The 21,777-nt window shown below is 39.5% G+C and overlaps 2 protein-coding genes and 1 pseudogene across 3 annotated transcripts; all 3 read left to right on the forward strand.

Annotated features, from left to right (window-relative positions):
* Positions 1-1,953: 1,953 nt before the first annotated feature.
* LOC148724527 (uncharacterized) lies at positions 1,954-6,373 on the forward strand. The gene is made up of 4 exons (XM_088729316.1): positions 1,954-2,207; positions 3,387-3,643; positions 4,445-4,559; positions 4,862-6,373. The coding sequence occupies exons 1-4, from the start codon at positions 2,141-2,143 to the stop codon at positions 5,983-5,985; spliced, it is 1,563 nt and encodes a 520-aa protein (XP_088585442.1). The 5' UTR covers positions 1,954-2,140; the 3' UTR covers positions 5,986-6,373.
* A 3,718-nt stretch (positions 6,374-10,091) lies between these two features.
* LOC148724528 (uncharacterized) lies at positions 10,092-15,498 on the forward strand (annotated as a pseudogene). Its single transcript, XR_015991159.1, has 4 exons — positions 10,092-10,401; positions 11,124-11,380; positions 12,357-12,471; positions 12,626-15,498. The product of XR_015991159.1 is annotated as an uncharacterized LOC148724528 (transcript).
* Positions 15,499-15,591: 93 nt separating this feature from the next.
* On the forward strand, positions 15,592-20,126 carry LOC148724529 (uncharacterized). Its single transcript, XM_088731657.1, has 3 exons — positions 15,592-16,050; positions 16,728-16,842; positions 17,086-20,126. The coding sequence occupies exons 1-3, from the start codon at positions 15,820-15,822 to the stop codon at positions 18,243-18,245; spliced, it is 1,506 nt and encodes a 501-aa protein (XP_088587783.1). The 5' UTR covers positions 15,592-15,819; the 3' UTR covers positions 18,246-20,126.
* Positions 20,127-21,777: the final 1,651 nt, after the last annotated feature.

The following is a 21,777-nucleotide window of genomic DNA, read 5'->3' on the forward strand; positions in this document are numbered from 1 at the left end:
CATCAATCACACAGTCTCCAGTTTTTCCCTAATTATATTAACATCAGACAAACACACATTTTTCTTCCTTGCAGAACCCTTGTTCTTCTAATCCCTATTCTTCGATCCAGCGCTGCCACACAGGATTCACCAGCAAAGGCTATCGAAGCTTGTGCAGAGATGGACTCTTTGGAAGAAACTGTACCGAAGCTATATTGCACTAACTGTGTTTTTTTTTTTAATCATTTCCCCAATGCAGATATCGAGGTTCAAAATAATTACCTTACGATTTCCTTTTATCTTTTTTTGTTTCAAGTTAATAGAGAAGACCCCTGCATTTATAAAAGGGCCACGCTTATGCCTACCGAATGAGATCCTTAATATCGTTTCAGTTCCTCTTCTACATCTTCCTGTATTTGTTCTTTTTTCTTTCGGGAGGACGGTGACTTTTTGACCATCAAATCTGACCTTCCTGTTACTCAGTTGAGGTTCGGTGACACTTTTTTTTTTAGGTGGCCACATCCACAAGGCATACACATGCAGTGAGAATGCAGTCACAAAAAAAAAATTAAGGTTTTGTTTGGGAGAGGTCGCCATGGTCGACAACTGATTGCCACAGTGACTCGTTTATTTACATACTGAACAAAAATGTTTTGTCCTTCGTTGTGTTTGCTATTTTTATTATATATTTAACGATCTTTAGGCCATATCTATAACACGCACAGAACTCTCATTGTACAAGAAACTTGCATTCTTGTTAAGTTAGACCTCAACTCGCAGATTACCGAGAAAAAAGGTGTGAAAAATAAGATTACTCAATGCATTCAAGTAATGGATCTATGTTTCCTTTTGAAGGACGCCCTGGATAAACGAATCTTTGCATGATTAACTTAATGTGCTGATTTGGTTACTTCTGGAATAAAAATTTTGTGAAGTTTGAGATCAGATATTTTGTATTTACTTGTCGGCGTTCAGCGTGGTGTCAGACTCGATACAAACGAAGAAGAATATCCCTTCGATTCGAGTCTCGCTCAACAAGCAGATGAATTTCTCCTCGAGCTGTGATTTTTCCCTTTATTTTTTTTTTCTCTAAAAACGAATAAAACTTATTCCTCCCTCGGAAAACGTCACCGAAATCAGATACAGATAGCAAGTTCCGATTAGAACAATTTCTCTGCTGTAAAATTTGAATTAGTGCAAAGCCTTTAACAATAAAATGAATTATCACTTTCTTACAAAATCATTAATATAACTCAGCCACACTATAGAGGTTGTCGCAATGAAAGCGAGGGTTTCCAAAACTCCGAATGGATTATTTTTACACTGGTATATTGGTATATTAGCGTATCTTGGTAACAACGTATCTTTATTTATGTTTTCAGGTTGCGTAAATATTTATGATTTCAAGTTGTGTGTAATTTGTCTCTTTTCTTCTTTTCCCCTGTGAAATGAGGCACATTACAGAATTAAAACAAAAAGAAACATTCAGTTACTCTCTGTCTTAGACAGTCGTTAGAATACCTGGTTACTAATTAAGTACAGCTTGATAAAATGTCAAAAGGTAAAGCCAAAAAACATTAAAGAAGTTGGCCTTGTTTGTAAAATTTGACGTTTTTCCAATCGCCAAGCATTCTTATTGATAGCAGGTGATAAATTGAATTATTTACTGCTGTGACAGCCGAAGGGGTACGCAAACAAAAGTGACAATAACAACGACTTTCTTGCACTTTCTATGCAAGAGTGCTTGCAAAGTAAAGATCTATTTTCCCCTTAAAAACGAGTTGTATTACTTGACTGAAGAAAGAGACATTATTTTCTGTCTTAGATAACATTCAATATCACTCGGACGAAGTAGTAAGTTTTACCCGGTAAGTAATTACAACGTCTGGTCAACGGTATTAATTAGAATCTCAGTAATTGAAGCTAAGAGCCTTTAGACATCATTGGTTAAAATAATAATTTGCAACAGTTGATATATGTTTAAAAACTGACATACTTCCTTTCAAAATGACCATTTTCAGTTACATAAAAACAGCAGGTGGTGAGATGAATCATTCTGTCCATCAACGACTGGGAATAAACAATAACTCCAATGTAGCAAGATTAATTTTTTTCGCTATTGACACTCGATACCGTTCCAAACAGAAAACTCTGCGAGATTATGGAAATGTTTCAAGTTCTATTTCTACTTGCACTTTTGGGGGAAAATTGCTTGGCGTCGAACAAAGGTGAGCATGTGAGTTTTATGCAGTTCGCGCTATTCGAAAACATCTATGCACTTAACTGTACGTGTCGCTTATCAATTACTTTTCCCTTGATATTTGACCTCCGCAGTTTTTCAACCTGTTGAAATATCTTATTATCTTAGAAACACATCTTTAAATGCTGGTACTCTAAAGTGAAGTGTCGCTCACGGCTTTGACGAACAGGCACGTAGACCCGATTGCAAAATTTTACAAAGTCGTTAATTCTATGAACGATTTACACCTATTTTCCATAATGTGTGGATTTTTGATGACGCAAGTTCACCGAAAGATAATCCGTTTTTTAGGATTCTATCTCAACTGAAGATCTGTTGTTTAAACTGCACGTAGCCCCCTGAGATTATTGTTTTCGTAACTATTATGGTCGTTCTCCCGCAAAAGGAGTTTTTCGGATTTTTTACAATTCTCCTTTTTCCCATTTATCTGTTCTCAGTTGTCACCACTCTCCTTAGTTGCCTTTAAATATTCCTCAGTTGTCGCCAAACTCTCCAGAATTGTCGGCATACTTTTCTTAGTTGTCGCCAAACTCGACTCAGATGTAGGCAAACGTTTTTTAGTTGTCGTCAAACCCTCCTTACCTGTCGCCAAACGCTCATTAGTTAGATGCCGCCAAACATTCCTTAGTTGTCAGTTGTCGCCGATCAGTTATTATTTTTAACAAACTATCCCTAGTTACCGCAAGAGATTTCTTAGCAGTCATCAAACGCTCCTTAGTTGTCGCCAAACATTTCTCATTTTTCGCGAAACTCTCTTTAGTTGTCGCCAAAAATGTCTTAGCTGTCACCAAACTTTTTCCAAACAATCGCAAAACCCTCCTTAGTTGTCGTTAAAACCTTTCTCAGTTGTCGCCAAACTTTTTATTAGTTGTTACCAAACCCTTCTAGTTGACGCCTAACCATCCTTAAGTACCCCCTTAGCTGTCGCCAAACATTACTCAGTTGTCGCCAATCCCTTCGATTCCCAGTTGTCATCAAGCACTTTTTTTGTTGTGGCGAAACATTTCTTAGTTGTTGCCAAACATTTCTTAGTTCTCGCTAGACCTTCCTTAGTTGCTGCCAAGCACTTCGAATATGTGGCCAGAGTTGACGTAATTCACTAGTTAGCCTCGGTGCTCGAGTGGAGCAGTATTTTTTTTATCCTCAGAGGACTGTCGACAAGTGAAAATGAATCCCACGATCCACGACTTCTTCTTGGAGAATCACGTTTTGAGAAGGTTAGAAATAGAATCACCCAGCACCTGTGAGGTGAACTGTTTTATGGATGCTGACTGCGTTTCGTACAACCTGAGACGGCCGCAGGATCCAGACAGAGGGTATCTTTGTGAATTGAGCGATTCTACTGACAAAATTCATCCCTTGGATGTAAAATACGAAACCGGAGCTCTCTATAAATCATTCCAGGTAGGATGGTATCATTTCTTCGGTCATTACAAATTTGTTCATATGCCAGTATTACGTATTCAGCAACCCTGTTACATGGTAAAGCCCACACTGCCTTGGAATGTTATTTCATACCATCTCAAACCATGTCCTGCCATTCTATTTCAGGTCCTTCATGTCATATCGTGACATGTGGTGTCGTTTCGTGTTACAAGTTGTCATGATATGAAACGTATTCCGTATCGTGTCACTTCATTTAATTTTTGGTCCTGTCATTTTTACTCATGTCATTTTCACTCATGCTAATAGGTAACGTATGCGAGCTCGGCTATTTGTCAGAGCTATGTCAACAATTGGTACCACGTGTCATGCCATGTCAAGTACCATGCTTATCATCCTGTTCCATGTCAGGTGATGTCATTCTATGGCATTTCAAGTCATGTAATGTTGTCAAAACTCATGAATTCTCGTTGCCTTTGACGTCATGTCATGTCATGTCATGATTTGTCAGTCATGTTATGTTGTGTGACAACATTCCATGTCAGGTCGTGAATTATTACTCCATAATGAGTCGTTCCTGTCCTACGTTGTTACCTCACACGATGTCACTTTATGTAATGTCAAGTCATGTTATCCATTCCATGTCACGAGATGTCATGCTTTTAAGCGTCATACCTGTGTAGGTTATGCCGTGTCGCAATATGCCACAGAGTACCATTGGATGCCATGATAAATACATAGTATAAATAATAAATATAGGACACAGCCGTATTTGTCGTTGGAATCTGAACTAATAAAATTAAATCTTTCTCTGCTTCACAGAACCCTTGTTCAAGTAATCCCTGTCCTGCGATCCAGCGATGCCAAACAGGATTCACCAGCAAAGCTTATCGCTGTGTTTGCAGAAATGAGCTGTTGGGACGAAACTGCACTGAGGGTATGATGCATTGATAGATTTGCCTACGTCCTTGGTAATCATTTCTGTAATAAAGATTTCAAAGCTCAACGAAATTTTATTTCATCGGAATTTACATTACGATTCGCTGTCAAATCTCCTCTTTGGGCGAGACGAGGACTACTCTTGCTCTTGGACTCTTGGACTCTTTTCAAAGAACCTTCGAGCAAGCGTATGACAACTCAATGATGTCCAAAATATCATTTCAATTTCTCCTTTTCCTTTCTTTCTTTCTTTTTTTTTTTAAATAAACGTTTCTCTTCCTTTTTTTTTCCAAATTATAGCAACTCCCTCCGTACGGGTGTTTCCTGATTTTGTCGAGACTGAGGAAGGAAAAGACATCTCCATGACATGTGCAGTTATCAGTATTCTTCCTCCACGCTTGGTTGCATGGAGCAGATCTCAAGGAAATCTTCCTTCCCAAAGAAGTACCGTCCAGGGAGAAAATTTGACCCTGACAAACGTCACTAAACAAGACAGTGGCTCATATGTGTGCACTGCAGTAAACATCTGGGGTACAAACTCGTCCTCAACTCAGCTTAGAGTCTATTCAGCACTCATATTCACCAGCAAACCTCCGTCGAATGTGACAGTGAAGGCGTATGAAGTTCTTATTCTGCCATGTTCTGTTTCAAGCGATCTGACACCAGCGATGTCTTGGATCTATGTTGGGACTCTATCATTACCTGATGGTGCGAGTATCGATTCCTCGAATAATTTGATCGTTTCATCTGCTAACTATACCCACGGTGGTACTTACATTTACAATGTAACTACTGTGCGGAAATCCATTCAAACAAGTGTCACTGTTTATGTCAAGTACCCAGAAACCTGCGCCACAGTGAAGGCAAACATCAGTGACGTCAGTGGTGACTACGTAATTGATCCTGACGGTGTTCTTGGCGAAGATCCATTTCGTGCTTATTGTAACATGTCTGATAAAGGAGGCGTTGGAGTGACAGTTTTCAGTCACGACAGCGAGGAAAGAATCCACGTCATTGGATATGACGCACCTGGAAGCTACAGCCGTGATATTCAATACCGCGACAGGAGCCTTTCTCAGATCACAGCACTAATAGAAGTTTCAAGCAGCTGCCGACAGTTTATCAGATATGAATGCAAGGGTGCTGTATTAAGCCTGGGTTCAGTTAGCTGGTGGGTGTCACGTGATGGTCAGCCCATGAGATATTGGGGCGGAGCTACACAGGGGTGCGCATGCGGAATTACCAATTCCTGTGCCCGATCAGGCGATTCCTGTAATTGTAATAAAAATGATTTTGTTTGGCGGGAGGACAGTGGCTTTTTGACCATCAAATCTGATCTTCCCGTTACTCAGTTGAGGTTCGGTGACGCTGGCGAGGCTAATGAAGAGGGTTATCACACCCTTGGAAAACTGGAATGTTATTGACGAGCTTTATAACCAGTTTCGATTTTGGCATACGTAGAAACAAGATTTAAATATTGTTGACTTGCCGTGAATTGCACACCTCAAGGAATGAAGGAATGAAAAACTGGAAACATTTTTGGGTATATTTAAAATAGTTTGACCTGTCTTGAAGCCAAAGATAGTTGTCTAATTTGTATTTTTGTTTCTTTAGTAGTCTTACCCACAATGCATACATGCACAATGAAAATGAAATGACGGAAAAACCCAATTTTTTTCTTTGGAGGGAGTTCCTATGGAGGACATAATATCACACGTTTATTTCCATGTTTAACAAAAACATATTGTCGTTAATTGTATTTTATTGTTCTACATCTATGATGAAATCAGGCCATAAGCTGGGTTTAAACTTTTTACATTGTGATCTGTGTATGGCCGACGTCAGATACAGGACAGTATAATTCATGAAAATCATGTTCTCAACAAAAAATCGTTTATTTTAAGTGACAATATGCCTCTATTATGTGCCTTATATTTTACTCGAGGAAAGGAACCGAAAATACTCATTATTCCAAGTTTAACCGATCAGCGGCTGCTTTTTGCTTACACTAACCTAACTATTCCCATATTTTTGTAGGTTTTGTCGAACACCAATTTTTTAGCCAATACAAAGGCCCCAAATCTGAACTCTATACCTCCTCTACCAGAGAGGAGCCAACTCAATTCATAACCGCAGTCAATTCTTTTCACCCGGCTCTAAAATATACCTAGGAAATTTCCAACAATTCTTTATCCTTTTTAGACATCAAAGTTTCAATTAAACGCAACAGTTTATGCACTAGTGTGTATTAAAAACCTACAGACTCACATAGCACTTGTAGTATTCATCTTCGCATCCATCTCATGTTAAGAATTCCATTCCCTTTTCTCAGTTTCTAAGACTTCGTCGTTTATGTAGTGATGACTGATTTTTTCCACAAATCAGAGTTAATGTGCCAGGTTTTCGAAAAACGTGTTTACCCTGTTTCTGTCGCTCAAGTGGGTCAACACCGGGCCCAACTTATTGATCGACAGTCAGCACTACAAACGTCACAGAAGGAAAGTATCGACCGCATTCTATTCACTCTCACGTTTCACCCTCACAATCAATCAGTTAAATCGACCATTCTTAAAACCTTTAAATTACTTCAAAACGTTCCAGAGACTGGCATTATCTTTTCGCAGCCTCCACTCATTTCATTCAAACGCGACAAAAACATAGGCAATTTTTTGGTCATAAGTTCATTCCAAACTGGTGACCAAGCCCGGCAATTTTAAATGCGCTCGCGCACGATAAAAAACTTGTCCTTTCAATCACAACGCTGAGAAAATATCGGGGCCCAAACGAACCATTAAGATCACTGATCAATTTACGTGCGCCTCCGCCAACGTAATCTATTGCATAACTTGCAATTATTGCAAAAAGATATACATCGGCAAAACAAGAAGACGACTAGGTGATCGATTCCGAGAACACCTTCGCGACGTAGAAAGGAATGACAAGGACGCATCAAAACCAGTCGCTAGACACTTTATTCGGTCCGACGAAGGGCTAACGCTCGAAACGTCAGGTTTTATAATCGTAACAGTGGCTAATTTACCATTTCAACTTTGTTGATATATTCAAATGATTTTGCTAGACACTTTAATTTACCTAATCATTCTTAGAAATATATGGCAATCTGCGGTCTTTCCTTACATTTAGGTAGCTCAGAAAGCCGCAAAACTCTTGAACAGAAGTTTATCTTTCAAATCTGCGCTCTTAATCCCACAGGTATCAACGAACGCTCCTCATTCTACTAATTTATTCGTGTTTTTCTCGTCGCCATGTTCCCACCAATAGCGTAACTCCGCTTTCTGCATATAAACCCACACACAACCCACAACTCCTCCATTCACTCTGACGAAGGGCTAATAGAAACTTCAGCTTTTTCACTTGTTACCGTGGCTAATTTACAATTTCGACTCAGTTGATATAACCAAATTACCTTGTTACCACCACCGACGCAGCACCACAGTTTCTTTTGAAACTTTCAGCCCTTAACTATTTACATGACAATCATCAGACCCTCTAACTGGGTCAAACCACGCGGAGCCCGAACGAACAGAGTGATCTTTTATATATTTCAGTTTAGAGGAAGTGTTTGGGAATATCGAAACGTTTCATAGGAGCGGCAGTGTACAACGCTAACAGATAGGGGATCGTTTGTTTTGATGTTAAGTAAGAACTTTTGTTGTAGTTTAATACCTTAAATATAACATAAAGTTTTAGTTTTTATTGTTGCTTTCGAGGAAGGCGATTTAAAAACTAAGGACGATACAGTGTCCATTTAAGTTCCTTTGGTTCTGACTTAAATGTCTAAATATGAGTAAAATATGATTGTTAAGTGTGAATGTACATACGTCGCCACTAAATATGACTCGAGAAGCTAGAGTTGCTCTCGGCTACGCCTCCAGCAACTCTTACGCATCTTTCGTGCTCTCCAAACTTCCCGCGTGCTTCATATCTCGATGAACGCACGCTAACGTATGAACCAATGTTGTTAAATATTAGGGTATATTTTTAGATGTAAATTTATTATAGTATAAAGTAGATAGCAGGTCCACATCAGCAATAGCTTCCATTTATTCAACCTGCTTTACCAAATAAAGGATGTATGTATGTATGTATGTATGTTTGTTTGTAGGGTTTTTCACCCATCAAATGAGTGCGCCCAGGGTACGAAATTGAAATTGAAAATTCCAAAAATGGAATATACTGAAAGTAGAACAGAGTACTTCCCAGGCTCTCTCTTCTCTGCTGAGAGGAGCTAGCCTTGAAACGAGGTTGACAGTGGGCAGGTTTGAGACTGGAGAACAGTGTAAAAAGTTTTGTTTGATGCTACACAGCTAAAAAGCTTCTTTTAATAGGAGAGAGAAGGAATGATAGCTGACAAAAATGTAAACAGAAAATTCTTGTGCTAGAGACCATATGCATTATAGTTTGAGTACAAATATAAAACAAACATCAGAGATAAAGTGCTTTACATTAACGGAAGTAATTTCTGTAAAAGGAATTAAAAAGTTGACACTGGCTAAAAATATATTGTTCTGGACGTTTCGGCTAATACTGTTGCCTTCTTCAGCAAAGATAAAAAATGCAAATGTCCTGAACGGCGTCCTGCTTGGTATAGGTACACGATGCGTGATAAAACGAAATCTCGAACGGATTTTTTAAATGTAACAATAATCTCTAGAAAATTTTTAATGGCTCTAAAAATTCTTAAAGTTGTTGTATCAAAGGTATACAAAAACATTAAGATTTTTTAGAAAAATACATTTTTAGCCAGTGTCAACTTTTTAATTTCTTTTACTACAATTTTTAACATGGCTGGCTACACACCAAATATTTTTTTACCAGAAAAAGAATTCTGTTTTTATTTTCTATAGTGAAAGACCTCCTGGCCAGAAGAAACACTGGAAGACTAAATATAGTATGTTTATTTTGTCGTTTCTGGAAGGAATTAATTTTCTCGTATCATTTAGTATTTTGTATTTAATTTTCTCTTTTACCTCGCAGCGATCGGAGTTAAGCTTGGCTAATTGGAGAAACGTTGGATTCGAGATTAGGAAAATCGAGGTTGGAATTGTTTCGGGTCTTCTGGACCATCGCATGAACGTTTTTCTGGGTAGTTCAGTTAGGGTTTTGGCAATTTTTTTGAGGCTAACTTTGAGAATGTATTTTAAATTATCTGTTGGCCACAGTACGAAGGAATTATCTTTGATGGAAAATAGAGATTTTTATCGCTTATCACCGATGATGTTTATTTCAATTTTTTTTCTCAATTTCTCCCTTTTTAAAGCAAAATTATAGGACATCCGCTTAGCTTAAGGCAACTGATGCGTGCTAATATCGCCCATCGCTTGAAGTTTCAAATACGTTGTCCTTAGAAAAGATAAAAAATTGTAGAGAACAAAGTCAAGAACTGAAATTCGCATTTCAATTACCAACATTTGTTTCGGGTCTAAAAACAAGCCGCCCTCAAGCTGTGGGTAATTGGTCTTTTTTTCCTTTCTTTGATTAGAAATTAGAAATTTCGCGAGCTTTTCAAAACTGGAAACCGCTCAGTCATACTTTAACGCTAATAGGTAAAGGTTTCTTTTCCCTTTAAATATTTGGTCACCTGAGACTGAGGGAAGATTCATTATTCTCTGTTTTCGAGAAAAGTCAATAAAAATAACTGACCCATTTTGAGGAAAAATGGAACAAAGCCATTTTTTACATAGACAGCAGGTGGTGAGATGAATCAGTCAGTTCGGAAAAAATCGTTTCAAAAACATAACTTAGAGGAATCATGGAGACGTTTCAAGTTCTGTTCCTATTCACATTTTTTGGGAGAAATTGCTTGGGGTCGAGTAAAGGTGAGCTTGCAAGTCCAATGCTATGCGCAAATGTAAATGCACGTAATTACAACTATACGTTGTGCTGGTCATTTACGTTTTAATCGGAACTTGATCCTCCTTTTCAATTAGTAGAAACTACACGTTATTTCAGCAAACAGCCTGTATGAGTAACTACTGATGAAAAAAGTCAATTACTTGCATAAGAACTGGTTGCAAAATTATGCAAAACAGTTTCTAAAATGATGAAAAAGAAGCAAGGGAACCTAACCACTTCGAATCGTCACTTCCTCGTAAACTCAAAGTGATACAGGTTGACTGAAAGATCAACAATGCTGAAGAATTATTGGTCTGACAGGACGATCTGTTCCATTTCAGGGTTATCTACACTCCCAGATCTTAGCTGTTGGGAATGAATAGGCTCGTTCTCTCGAGGAGAACGAGCTTATTTATTATAACCACCTTCTTCATAATCAATAGCCACTTACTTATTACAACCACCCATTAAATTATTTTGGTGAAATTCTGAATTGTCTAAAAAGTCTAAGCCCTTAGAAATCGGCTAAGATGAGTCAGAGCCATGATGTCAATTCGAGAGCCAAAAGTTCTTTATCATTTGCTCGCCGAGCCGACTGAAAAATCTTATATTGTTCTGCTTAACTTATAATTCATGAGGTAAGCTTGGCACACGCGCACGAGTGGTGCGGTGTCTGACCTATAAGTCTTTATTCCTTCATTTTTAGGGCACTGTCGAGAAGTTAAAATGAATCCTTCGATCCACGACTTCTACCTGGAAAATCACGTGTTCAGGAAACTGGAGATAGAATCAGCCAGCGCTTGTGAAGTGAACTGTTTTATGGATGCTGATTGTGTCTCGTGCAACCTTAGACAACCAGAGTATCCAGACGGAAGGTATCTATGTGAACTGAGTGATTCTACTGACAAAATGCATCCCTTGGATGTCAAATTCGAAGAAGGAGCTGTCTATAAATCATTTCAGGTAAGCCAGGTTGTATGTTCGGTAGTGTATTTACATATCATTAGACAGAATTTTCAGAGCTAAATATACCCCAAAATACATGCCATGCCTTATATATGAAGCGTGAAGATTCGTACGATTTCACGTCTCGTCGTGCCACCCAATATCATCCCAGAAGTGTCATGTCATACGATTACAAATAATGTCATGCCATGTCATTTCATATCCCGCTACATTATATCATGTAATACGATATCGAATAGGGTTGTTCCTTCTCTCCTGTTTTGTCATCTCATCCAATTTCAGATCATGATATCCTTCGCTATATTTCCGTGCAAGTCATGTCATGTATCATCATCTTATGCCGTTTCATTTTTTCTCGAGTCATTTTATGTCACGTCACGTCACGATATGTCACTTCTAATTTATATATTAGATTCGCCGACAGGCAGGGACACCGCAACAGCTTGCGCCAATTACAGCGGGCCCAGTAAACCCACCCATCCCACCCCAGGGGAGGACATCCATCACACGGTAATCACGTGTGTGAGTAATTAACGTCTCCTGCCCCCACATCTGCAGGAGACGGGACCTCCATTTATTCGTCCCATATCCGAGAAGACTAGAATATCTAACCATTTCTTGCTTTTCTAGAAAGGTAGCAAATTCTTCTAAAATTCTTCTCAAATTCTCTTCTCACTCACGTCATGTTTTGCTATATTGCTACATGTTGGGTCATGTCATGCAATGCCATATTATTTGAGGCACTTCATACATTGTCACCTTCACCTCGTTCCATTTTGGATATGTCATGTCATGTTATCCTATGTCGTCCAAGTCCATGTATAACATGTTGTTATGCTTCATCGTGTAACCACTTTGTGGGTGCAATGCCGAATAGCAACAGTTACCGAGTAAAAACGGCAAATTAAGGACTATACTTTATCGTTTCGTGCAATCTGAACCAATGCAATTAAAACCTTCCTGTATTTTACAGAACCTTTGTTCAAGTAATCCCTGTCCTGCGATCAATCGATGTCAAACAGGATTCGGCAGCAAAGGTTATCGCTGTGTTTGCAGCAGTGGACTCTTTGGAAGAAACTGTACCGAAGGTATCTTTTATCAAAGGATCCACTTGTGTTTTACCATATTATTCCCCTTATTCAGGTTTAATATTCAGTGTAATGTGTTGTTGTCTTTTTTTTTTTGGAAATAAAGAGTTTTAATTTAATTTTTTTTTTAACTGTGTAATTGTGAAAATTATAGCACCTCCATCCGTGGAAGTGCTTCCTGATTTTATCGAGACTGAGGAAGGCAAAGAAGTCTTCATGATGTGTAATATTATCAGTACTCCTCCTCCACACTTAGTTAAGTGGAGCAGGTCTCAAGAAAGTCTTCCTTCCAAAAGAAGTATCGTCCGAGGAGTAAATCTAACTTTGGAAAACGTCACCAAACAAGATACTGGCTCATATGTGTGTGCTGCAACAAACATCTGGGGTGCAAAGTCATCCTCCACGCCACTTAAAGTCTATTCAGCTCTCAAGTTCATCGTCAAACCCCCGTTGAATGTAACAGTGAAGGCTGATGAAGTTCTTAGTCTTCCGTATTCCGCTGAAAGCGATCTCACGCCAACGATGTCGTGGATGTATAAGGGGACCATATCGCTACCTCCTGATGCAAGAATTGGTTCCTCAAATAACTTGATCGTTTCCTCCACCAATTTCACCCATGGTGGTACCTACACTTGCAGTGCGACTAATTCACTCAACGTTATTAAAACGAGTGTTACCGTTTATGTCAAGTATCCTGAAACCTGCGCCAAAGTGAAGACAGACATCAGTGACGTGAGTGGCGATTACGTGATTGATCCTGACGGTGTTCTTGGCGAGGATGCATTTCCTGTTTACTGTAACATGACTGACAAATGAGGCATTGGAGTGACAATTATCAGTCATGACAGTGAGGATAGATTCCACGTCAGTGGAAGGGAATCACATGGTGGCTACCGCCGTGACATTCAGTACTACGACAGCAGCCTCTCCCAAATCAAAGGATTGATAGAAACCTCAAATAGCTGTTAACAGTTCATTAAATATGAGTGCTATAATGCTGCGATACGTCTAGGCCGAGTTAGTTGGTGGGTGTCACGTGACGGTGACAAAAAAACCTACTGGGGAGGAGCTACTGAAGGCTGTGCATGTAACGTGACTAACACCTGTCCGACTCAAGAATGGCCTTGTAACTGTGACGCCAACGATGAGGAATGGCGGAAAGGACAGCGGTTTTTGACCATCAAATCCGACCCTCCTGTTATTCAGTTGAGATTCGGTGACAGTGGTGCGATTAACGAGGAAGGATATCACACACTTGGAAAACTGAAATGCTACTGAAAAACTTGACACTTGAACTTGATTGTTGAGAAAATAGATTTACCCTCCACCATGTTTTATAAGTAAGGGGCTTCGTTGCGCACGATGCGAGTGAATTGCACAACTCGATGAATAAAGAACTGGAAAACGACAAATTGTTTTGTGAACATTTACAAAGATTATGACTCGTCCCATAAGCAGGGATGATAAATCAATTTAAGCCGTTAGTTTTTTTCTGATACCAACACTGCATAGACACATGCAGTGTAAATATAATTATGGACATCATTAACTTTGATAGTTTTTTTGAGACAGTTCTCTACGGCACAGCTAATATCGCATGTTTATTTACATGTTTAACAAAACATTTCGTCCTCTATTGTATTTCACTATTTTACGTCCAACATCAAATCAGACTTCGAGCTGTGTTCTAAGTTCCACATTGTTATTCGTGCAATTTCCAATCAAGTTACTTGAAGACTTAAGCCATGGTTTTCTCAACCAAAAAGCGTTGATTTGCTCTCAGTACATGTCTTAATGCTCTTCTTGATTAAAATTCTGTGTAACATTAATCGATGAAAGAAACCGAAGATGGACTTCATTCCTATTTGGCAGCTGTTTTTCGCTAAAATCAACATACTGATTTATCTCAAGAAACCTTAAAAATCATTGAGGTGTTAGAGTGAAATGTTCCGTAATGTTCTCTTAACGGGAAATTGCTCATGAATGCTTAGACGTGGTCGAGATATTTGCCTTTTTCGAGCGATGTGTATTTTCCTCGAAAAAAGAAGTTATGAATACCAAAATCATCATAAAGGCAAGCGTCTTGCTGCGACAACGAATGACTACTCCATAAATATTTCACAACTGGTTGAAAGGAGAACTGTCCAGAGCTAACATTGTTAACTTTTCATTTTGCCATCGCACGCACTGGCATAGAGGCAAATTCACAAAACGAAGAGAAATGAAGTTCTCAACAATGAAATTATCGGTACTGCTTTCGTCTTTAATTCTGGCGTGTATCTATGCTGCATTCCAGCAAGGTGAGTAAAGTGGCTTAAAGTCCACGCAAGGATTTAATTTTTTTCGAAACGACTCATTACAAATTTTGTTCTACTTTCTTTATCCGCCTATTATTTATCCTTAAATTCAGGCTGCCTAACGTTCCATCTTAAACGATGTTCTAAAACGACCTTTGAATTTTAACCCTTTTATGAGCCAAATTAATAATGATAAAAAAATGATGTGCCCTTGAACAAAGTTACGATCGCTTTTAATTTAACGACTTTCAAACATAGTTCATTTGTTTCTAGACCGTTTCAAATGTAACGACAGCTTTCCTTGCCCCGTCTTAGAGTTTAACTCCTAAAATTTTGGCACCATTGTATTAATGTGGCATGAAACGTAAGGGGACTGGAGGCAAGGATGAGAATCTGAGATTGCCTACGCTCTCCTCTCCCGCCTTCCCCACCCATGACTCCCTTTTATCGTCCTTTATTGCGAAATGCAGATTAATGAATCACGATTGTTCGTATTTTTGCGTTTCTCCCACGTTTTCCACTCAATTCCTCACTCCTATCCCCTTTCCATCTCCTCTTCTCCGAGGCTTCCAATTGCAACCCCCTCCCCCTTCACTGATAAAGTTTTCCCTTTCATACAGAAATCTTATATATGTGTAAATTTTCTCTGGAACACGAAATGAAGCTGATTCAGAAATCATCATCGCACGATGCCTATCATTGAGATACGTTTTTAAAGCCGGGGACGTGGTTTAATGCTATTTCTGTTTAGACTTGTTCGCCAGTGGTGGATTGACCCAGAAAGTTGCAATTTTTTACTCTTTCTTTTCCACAGTACTTCCTATTTATCAAATCAAAGCATAACATTTAAAAAACTCTGATATTCTTCATTTATTACTTCATAAAGTTCAAAATTTGGAAAATGATATGTAATTCCCATCCGCTCATCCTGTCTGCCTTCGCACATGAGAGGGAGTTTTAAGTTTGATTATAATTGTAAGCTCTTCGAGACATTTGCAATCTGTTATCCCATCTTATTTTTTTCTTAGACGAAGATTGTCGACAAGTGGAGATGAATCCGACAATCACGGGCTTCTTTCTAATTGGTCACGTGTTCAAGACCATGGAGACAGAATCAGCCAGTGCCTGCGAAGTAAATTGTTACATGGAGAATAACTGTATATCATACAATCTAAAACCTCTTCCCGATGGGACATATTTGTGTGAGTTAAGTGATTCCGATGATGTTGCTCATCCATTGAATATGAGATACAGAGGAGGAGCTATTTACAAATCATTTAAGGTGAGTCGCCGCTATTCGAACTCTGGGGTGTAATTCGAGAAATTTCAGAGGAGACTCCTGAAAAAATACAAGGCCCAGTTGTTCAAAGTGCGGATAACGCCATCCAGCGGATGAAATGCTATCCAGCGGAAACGTTTTGACCAAAACCCACCATGCCGTCCCACGGAAAGCAAATTATTTAGTTGATAGCTTTGTCCAACTTTCGAACAACCGGGGCCAGGCATCGATGGGATTCGAACCCATACCTAATAGCAACTTCATTGCCTTTGTACTGAATTAAGGTCCATACCAAATCCAAGTGGCAGGAAATTAATAGATAAAAGCGATAATGGAGTACGTGGATGTGAGGATAAAAATTCAATGCATTGATACATACGTGGATGCATAGGTGATAAATGCATTGATCCCTACCTGCATCGGTGACGAAAGCACAGTTGACAGACGATTGCCCAGATAACTCGTTTAGCGACTTCCTGGATGTATAAATGCATAGATCCAAGGATGAAGATTGCATCTGAGGCTGAGTGTATGGACGAAATACATGCATGCAATTTAAATGCAAAAGTGCATAGATACATTGGTGTCAGTCGTGCATAAATGATTTTTGTATCAAAACCAAACACGCTTTGCGACTGTACCTTAGACCCAACCGTAGTAATTTATGCTTTATTTTACAGAACGTTTGTTTTAAAAAGCCTTGCCCAGTGGCCCAGAGTTGTCAAACTGGCTTTCCCCGTAAAGGTTATCGTTGTGTGTGCAGGAATGGGCTGATGGGACAAAACTGTAATGAAGGTAAGTTGATCAACGGATTCGTCTGTTTATTTATTTACAGCAAGTCTCGACAGAGATTGTTTAGAAGCAAACCAATGAGAACTTTAGTAGGGTACTGTACATCTTACGCTGTTGCTGAACAGTGAAAAACATCAGTAATGCGGTAAAATTGAACAGAATAAGTCATTTGCAATGAAGCAATAGATGATTATTTTAGTTTCCGACTTTGCTATCTTTTTTAAGACATGCTATTTTTGATTCTAGGACTTCCATCAGTACAAGTTAGTCTTGATAGAATCGAAACTGTGGAGGGTAGAAATGTTTCCATGACTTGTAACGCGACTGGTAATCCGTTGCCACATTCAGTTACATGGAGCAAGGCTCAAGGACTGCTACCTACTTCAAGAAGCTTCGTAAATGGAGGAAGTCTAACCCTGTCGAACGTCTCTACACAAGACAGTGGTTCCTATCTGTGTGCTGCCACAAACATTCGGGGCAGCAAATCATCTGCACTTCACCTCCGAGTGTATTCAACTCTCAAATTCACCATCAAGCCGCCGTCGAATGCAACAGTGAAGGCCGATGAAAGTCTCACGCTGCCTTGTTCTGCCTTTAGCGACCTGACACCAACGATGTCGTGGGTGTTTAATGGCACCTCGTCATTACCCTCAGGCGTAGTTATTGATTCCTCCAATAACTTGACAGTTTCATCTGCTAACTTCACCCATAATGGTACCTACACTTGCCATGCGTCTAATGCATTCAGCTCAATTCAAACAAATGTCATTATTTATGTCAAGTACCCCGAAACCTGCACCAAAGTAAAGGTCAACATCAGTGACGTCAGTGGTGATCATTTCATTGATCCTGACGGTATTCTTGGTGAGGATCCATTTCCTGTTTTCTGTAACATGATTGACATAGGTGGTGTTGGAGTGACAGTTGTCAGTCACGACAGCGAGAACAGAACACATGTAGATGGTTTTGACCCGGTTGGTTCATATTCCCTCGACATCGATTACAAACCCGCCAGCATTTCTCAATTGAAGGTTCTAACAGAACTTTCCACCAACTGTCAACAGTTCATCAAATACGAGTGCCTTGACTCTAGAATTAGAAGGAATGAATATGCATGGTGGGTGTCACGTGACGGTGAAGAAATGACCTACTTTGATGGGGCCAGTCCAGTATATGATGGCTGCGCCTGTGGAAAGAACGGCTCGTGTGTTAACCCATCGTGGGTCTGTAACTGCGATGAGAATAAACAGACTTGGCGGATGGACAGCGGTCTTCTAACAAACAAGTCCCATCTTCCCGTCATTCAGTTGAGATTTGGCGATACGGGAAGCTATTATGACCAAGATTTCCGTCCCGAAGAAGGTTACCACACTTTGGGAAAATTAGAGTGCTATGGAATGAACTGAGCAGTAAACTGTCGTTATGCGGAAACGTAAGGGACGAAAAAATTGCTAATACTTCGCCTACGAGTCGTTCTCGTCAAATTCTCAGATCATTTCGCACACGTCTCAGGTCAGTTCGTTGACGTTTCATAGTTCGTTTAACAAACGTTTCAGATCATTCACAAACGTCTCGTCTTTGCTTTGTCTTCTTCGTAGAAGTGACAAATAAAATGCTGTACAGTTGACATACGGTACAACGTTGGATGTTGTCCTTGAGTAGCATAGTGTTATCAAGTCAGACTTGTATACCAAAGGAAGCCAGGTAGGCTACGATAATTTAGTTTTCCGAGCTTTCGCCGCTCTACGGCATCATTAGCGAGGAGTGTTCTGCACTCAAAGATCCTTAATTCTGACAATAATATTCTCCCTGATTATTTTTATTTTCTTCATAGACCTATTTCTACGTATATTGCATTTACATACCTGCCACTTTCCTATTCTACTGTCTGCTGATCCTCTACCATCTGGCCTAACACCTCGCCTGATATACTCTTCACTTCAAAGATTCCATCGACATTCCCTAATGATGCCGTAGATCGGCGAAAGCTCGGAAAACTAAATTATCGTTTAGCATGCCTGGCCTCACTCGACTGACACGTCTGAATTCATACGGTACAACATTAGGGCTTATCATGCACTGCCTGCTTTTTATATGAGAACTCTTCGACTGCACGTTGTGCGTGAGGCCTAGGTTGTCCCTAAGTCTTCTTTTCCCTCGTCATCTTTTCATACGATCAATTAAGATTCCTGATCACGTCGCATGCACCTCCGCTAATGTCATCTACTGCATAACATGCACTTATTGCAAAAGGTATACATTGGCAAAACAAGAAGACGACTAGGTAACCGATTCCGAGAAAACTTTCGCGATGTAGAAAGGAATGACAAGGACACATCAAAACCAGTCGCCAGACACTTCAATCTTTCTTTTCATTCTAATCAGTATAAGGCAATCTCCGGCCTTTCCTTACATTAAGGCAGCTCGGAAAGCTGCAAAACTCTTTAACAAAAGTTTGTCTTTCGAATCGGTACTCTTAATCCCATAGGTATCAACGATACCTATGGAAGTATTCCACTGATTTATTTTTGTTTTTCTCATCACCATGTTTCCACCTATAGCGTAGCGTAGCTCCGCTTTCTGCATGTAAACACACACAACCCTCAATTCCACCATTCGTCTTGACGAAATGGCCAATGTTCGAAACGTCAGCTTTTAAACTCCTTACGGTGGCCAATTTACAATATCAACTCAGTTGATAAAATCAATTTACGCTGTTACCTCCACCAGCGCAGTAACACAGTTTCTTTAGAAACTTACCCCTTTCATCAACTTTCAGTTTGTACTGAAACAACCTAACTCCGTTAAGATTGTAATACTTACGCCAAAAGGACCTATATGAGACGTCAGCGAAATGCTCCGAGACGTCTGCGAACTGTTCGTTACTATAATGAAACTACTCGTAGACGAAACGACCGTTTCCCAGCGGACGACTGGGATAGGCGTTACAACGGTTTTTAAATCTACCAGTCACAATTCGGAGTACACATCAATATAAATTTACAGAAGGTTTTTTTTCCAATAGATAACTACTGTTTGACGGAAGAGTAAATGAGTGATTAATGATAATAATTCTACTTATTTTGCTTAGAAATTGTGAGCGCAATGTAGATCATCGGGAAAGACAAACACATTATAGTTCAGAATTCTGATTCAAGTTAGCGTCATTTACTTAATTCCTTGTTATTATTTATTTTCGTGTTTTTTTTTTTATGTTCAAGTTATCTTGTAAAAATGGATTTATGTGCACAAGAGAATATAATCTTGATATGCACAGGCGTGCGATACGCATGTGTCACTCGTATCACAACTTTCTGTTCACTGTAGGCTACCCTTCTAGACTAGCCATTCAGGCTGTATGCGGCTCAGCCTGTACATATTAACCCTTTGAACGTTACGAATGTCTAGCAGCTCATTACTACTTACAGTTTCAACCCTGACTCACACATGAAGGCCACGAGAATAACGGAAATAACAACCTACTTAAGAGTCTCTTCATTTTTCAACAAATTCTCCTTGTCAGTGCCAGAGGAAATGAGTCGATAACAGTATGGAGAATATGCATACCGATGTTACGGTGTAATATGCTCCCCTAATCTGTACTGTACTGTTCATATTATAACCTTAAGTGGAGCCGGGGTAACAAAAATTCCTCAGTTTTCCTATTGCTTTGCCGTTCGTGTAAAATTATTTGGGTTAGGAATAGATCAAAAAGGAACTGATTACTCCCATCTCCCCCTCTTTCCCGTAAAAAAAAGGCCTCCGCCCGTAAATCTTCGTTATGCAAACAGAGGTCTGTTTTTGGAAGTACCTGACGGTCAGACCCAGACATACGGAGCTCGTTCTTTCTCCGTAGCTGTACCAACTCTTTGAAGTTGCTTGCTATTAAACATTAAAGTGCAAAAGTTTTTTTTTTAAGAAACTTGAAACACTTTTACTTAATCAGTTATTAAGTTTTTTGTATTGTTTTTTTTCAGAAGTTATATATTTCTTTATTTCTTTCATCTGAAAAGTGCGCTGAGATTACGTACCTGTGCCCCAAAAGAAGTTTTAACTATAATAATTATTATTGTTATTATTACTCTTATTTTTTATCATTACACGCGTTATTTTTTCTCATTCCACGCGTTATTTTTTATCATTACAAGCGTCCCTCGCAACAAGCAGGTGAAATATCCGTTAGGGTACCCCTGCCCTTCAGCGATCTGTGATCAGCAAACAAACTACGCGAACAACTTAGTGATCTTAGCTGGAAGATAAATACCGAAGTACATTCTGTCTTTACAAGTTGTCGCGGAGGACCGAGCGACCACTCCACGAGAATTAGCGACCGCTCCTTTCAGACCATGTGCGTAAAGAAGGAGGATTTTGTCCTCCGTGTAAATCGTTGTGTTCAGTTGAGAATAAAGAAAAATCGCGTTCGCGACATGGTAGCAGAGCGACTACATCCACTGCCGAAACTCCGACGTTAATCTTCCGAGGAGGAAAGCCCTATTTAAACCGGAGAAGAATCTTAACAAAGAAAAAGACAAAAATTACGAATTCGCTCGATCGACGAAATCAACAACAGCAGCCATGAATTGAACCGTCCTCTTAACCGAAACCGCCGACAAGATGACAGATTTGGGCGACATAAGAAGACTTATTGCCCCAAGGAAAAGGCGTGTCCTTATCAACCTTGAAGCAGCGACAGAAATGAAGGAACGTCCCATCGATGGTGATTTAGAGCAACTTTTTGACGAAACCCGTAACAAGCGAGACTGTCTACAGCGCATTTAACTGTTTATCAAAGCCTTCGCGTGCAACTTGACGCTGCTGCAGAACTCGCTAGTAAATCAGAACACGATAAAGTCATGAAAGATTATGATGAATTTGTCAATCTAGTTTTGGAAGCAGAAGACGCCGTGGTAGGATTGAGCTCAAAAATGGCCATGATAA

This window comes from Stylophora pistillata, chromosome 8 (assembly GCF_964205215.1).
Source record: "Stylophora pistillata chromosome 8, jaStyPist1.2, whole genome shotgun sequence".
Classification (NCBI taxonomy): domain Eukaryota; kingdom Metazoa; phylum Cnidaria; class Anthozoa; order Scleractinia; family Pocilloporidae; genus Stylophora; species Stylophora pistillata.

Bases quoted from the DNA above. Each gene is read 5' to 3' on its own strand.
- LOC148724527 (XM_088729316.1), top strand. From the start codon at position 2,141: ATGGAAATGTTTCAAGTTCTATTTCTACTTGCACTTTTGGGGGAAAAT. The intron at 3,644-4,444 runs GTAGGATGGTAT...TCTGCTTCACAG, and splicing joins CTCTCTATAAATCATTCCAG to AACCCTTGTTCAAGTAATCC. The intron at 4,560-4,861 runs GTATGATGCATT...TCCAAATTATAG, and splicing joins GGGACGAAACTGCACTGAGG to CAACTCCCTCCGTACGGGTG.
- LOC148724529 (XM_088731657.1), top strand. From the start codon at position 15,820: ATGAATCCGACAATCACGGGCTTCTTTCTAATTGGTCACGTGTTCAAG. The intron at 16,051-16,727 runs GTGAGTCGCCGC...TTTATTTTACAG, and splicing joins CTATTTACAAATCATTTAAG to AACGTTTGTTTTAAAAAGCC. The intron at 16,843-17,085 runs GTAAGTTGATCA...TTTTGATTCTAG, and splicing joins GGGACAAAACTGTAATGAAG to GACTTCCATCAGTACAAGTT.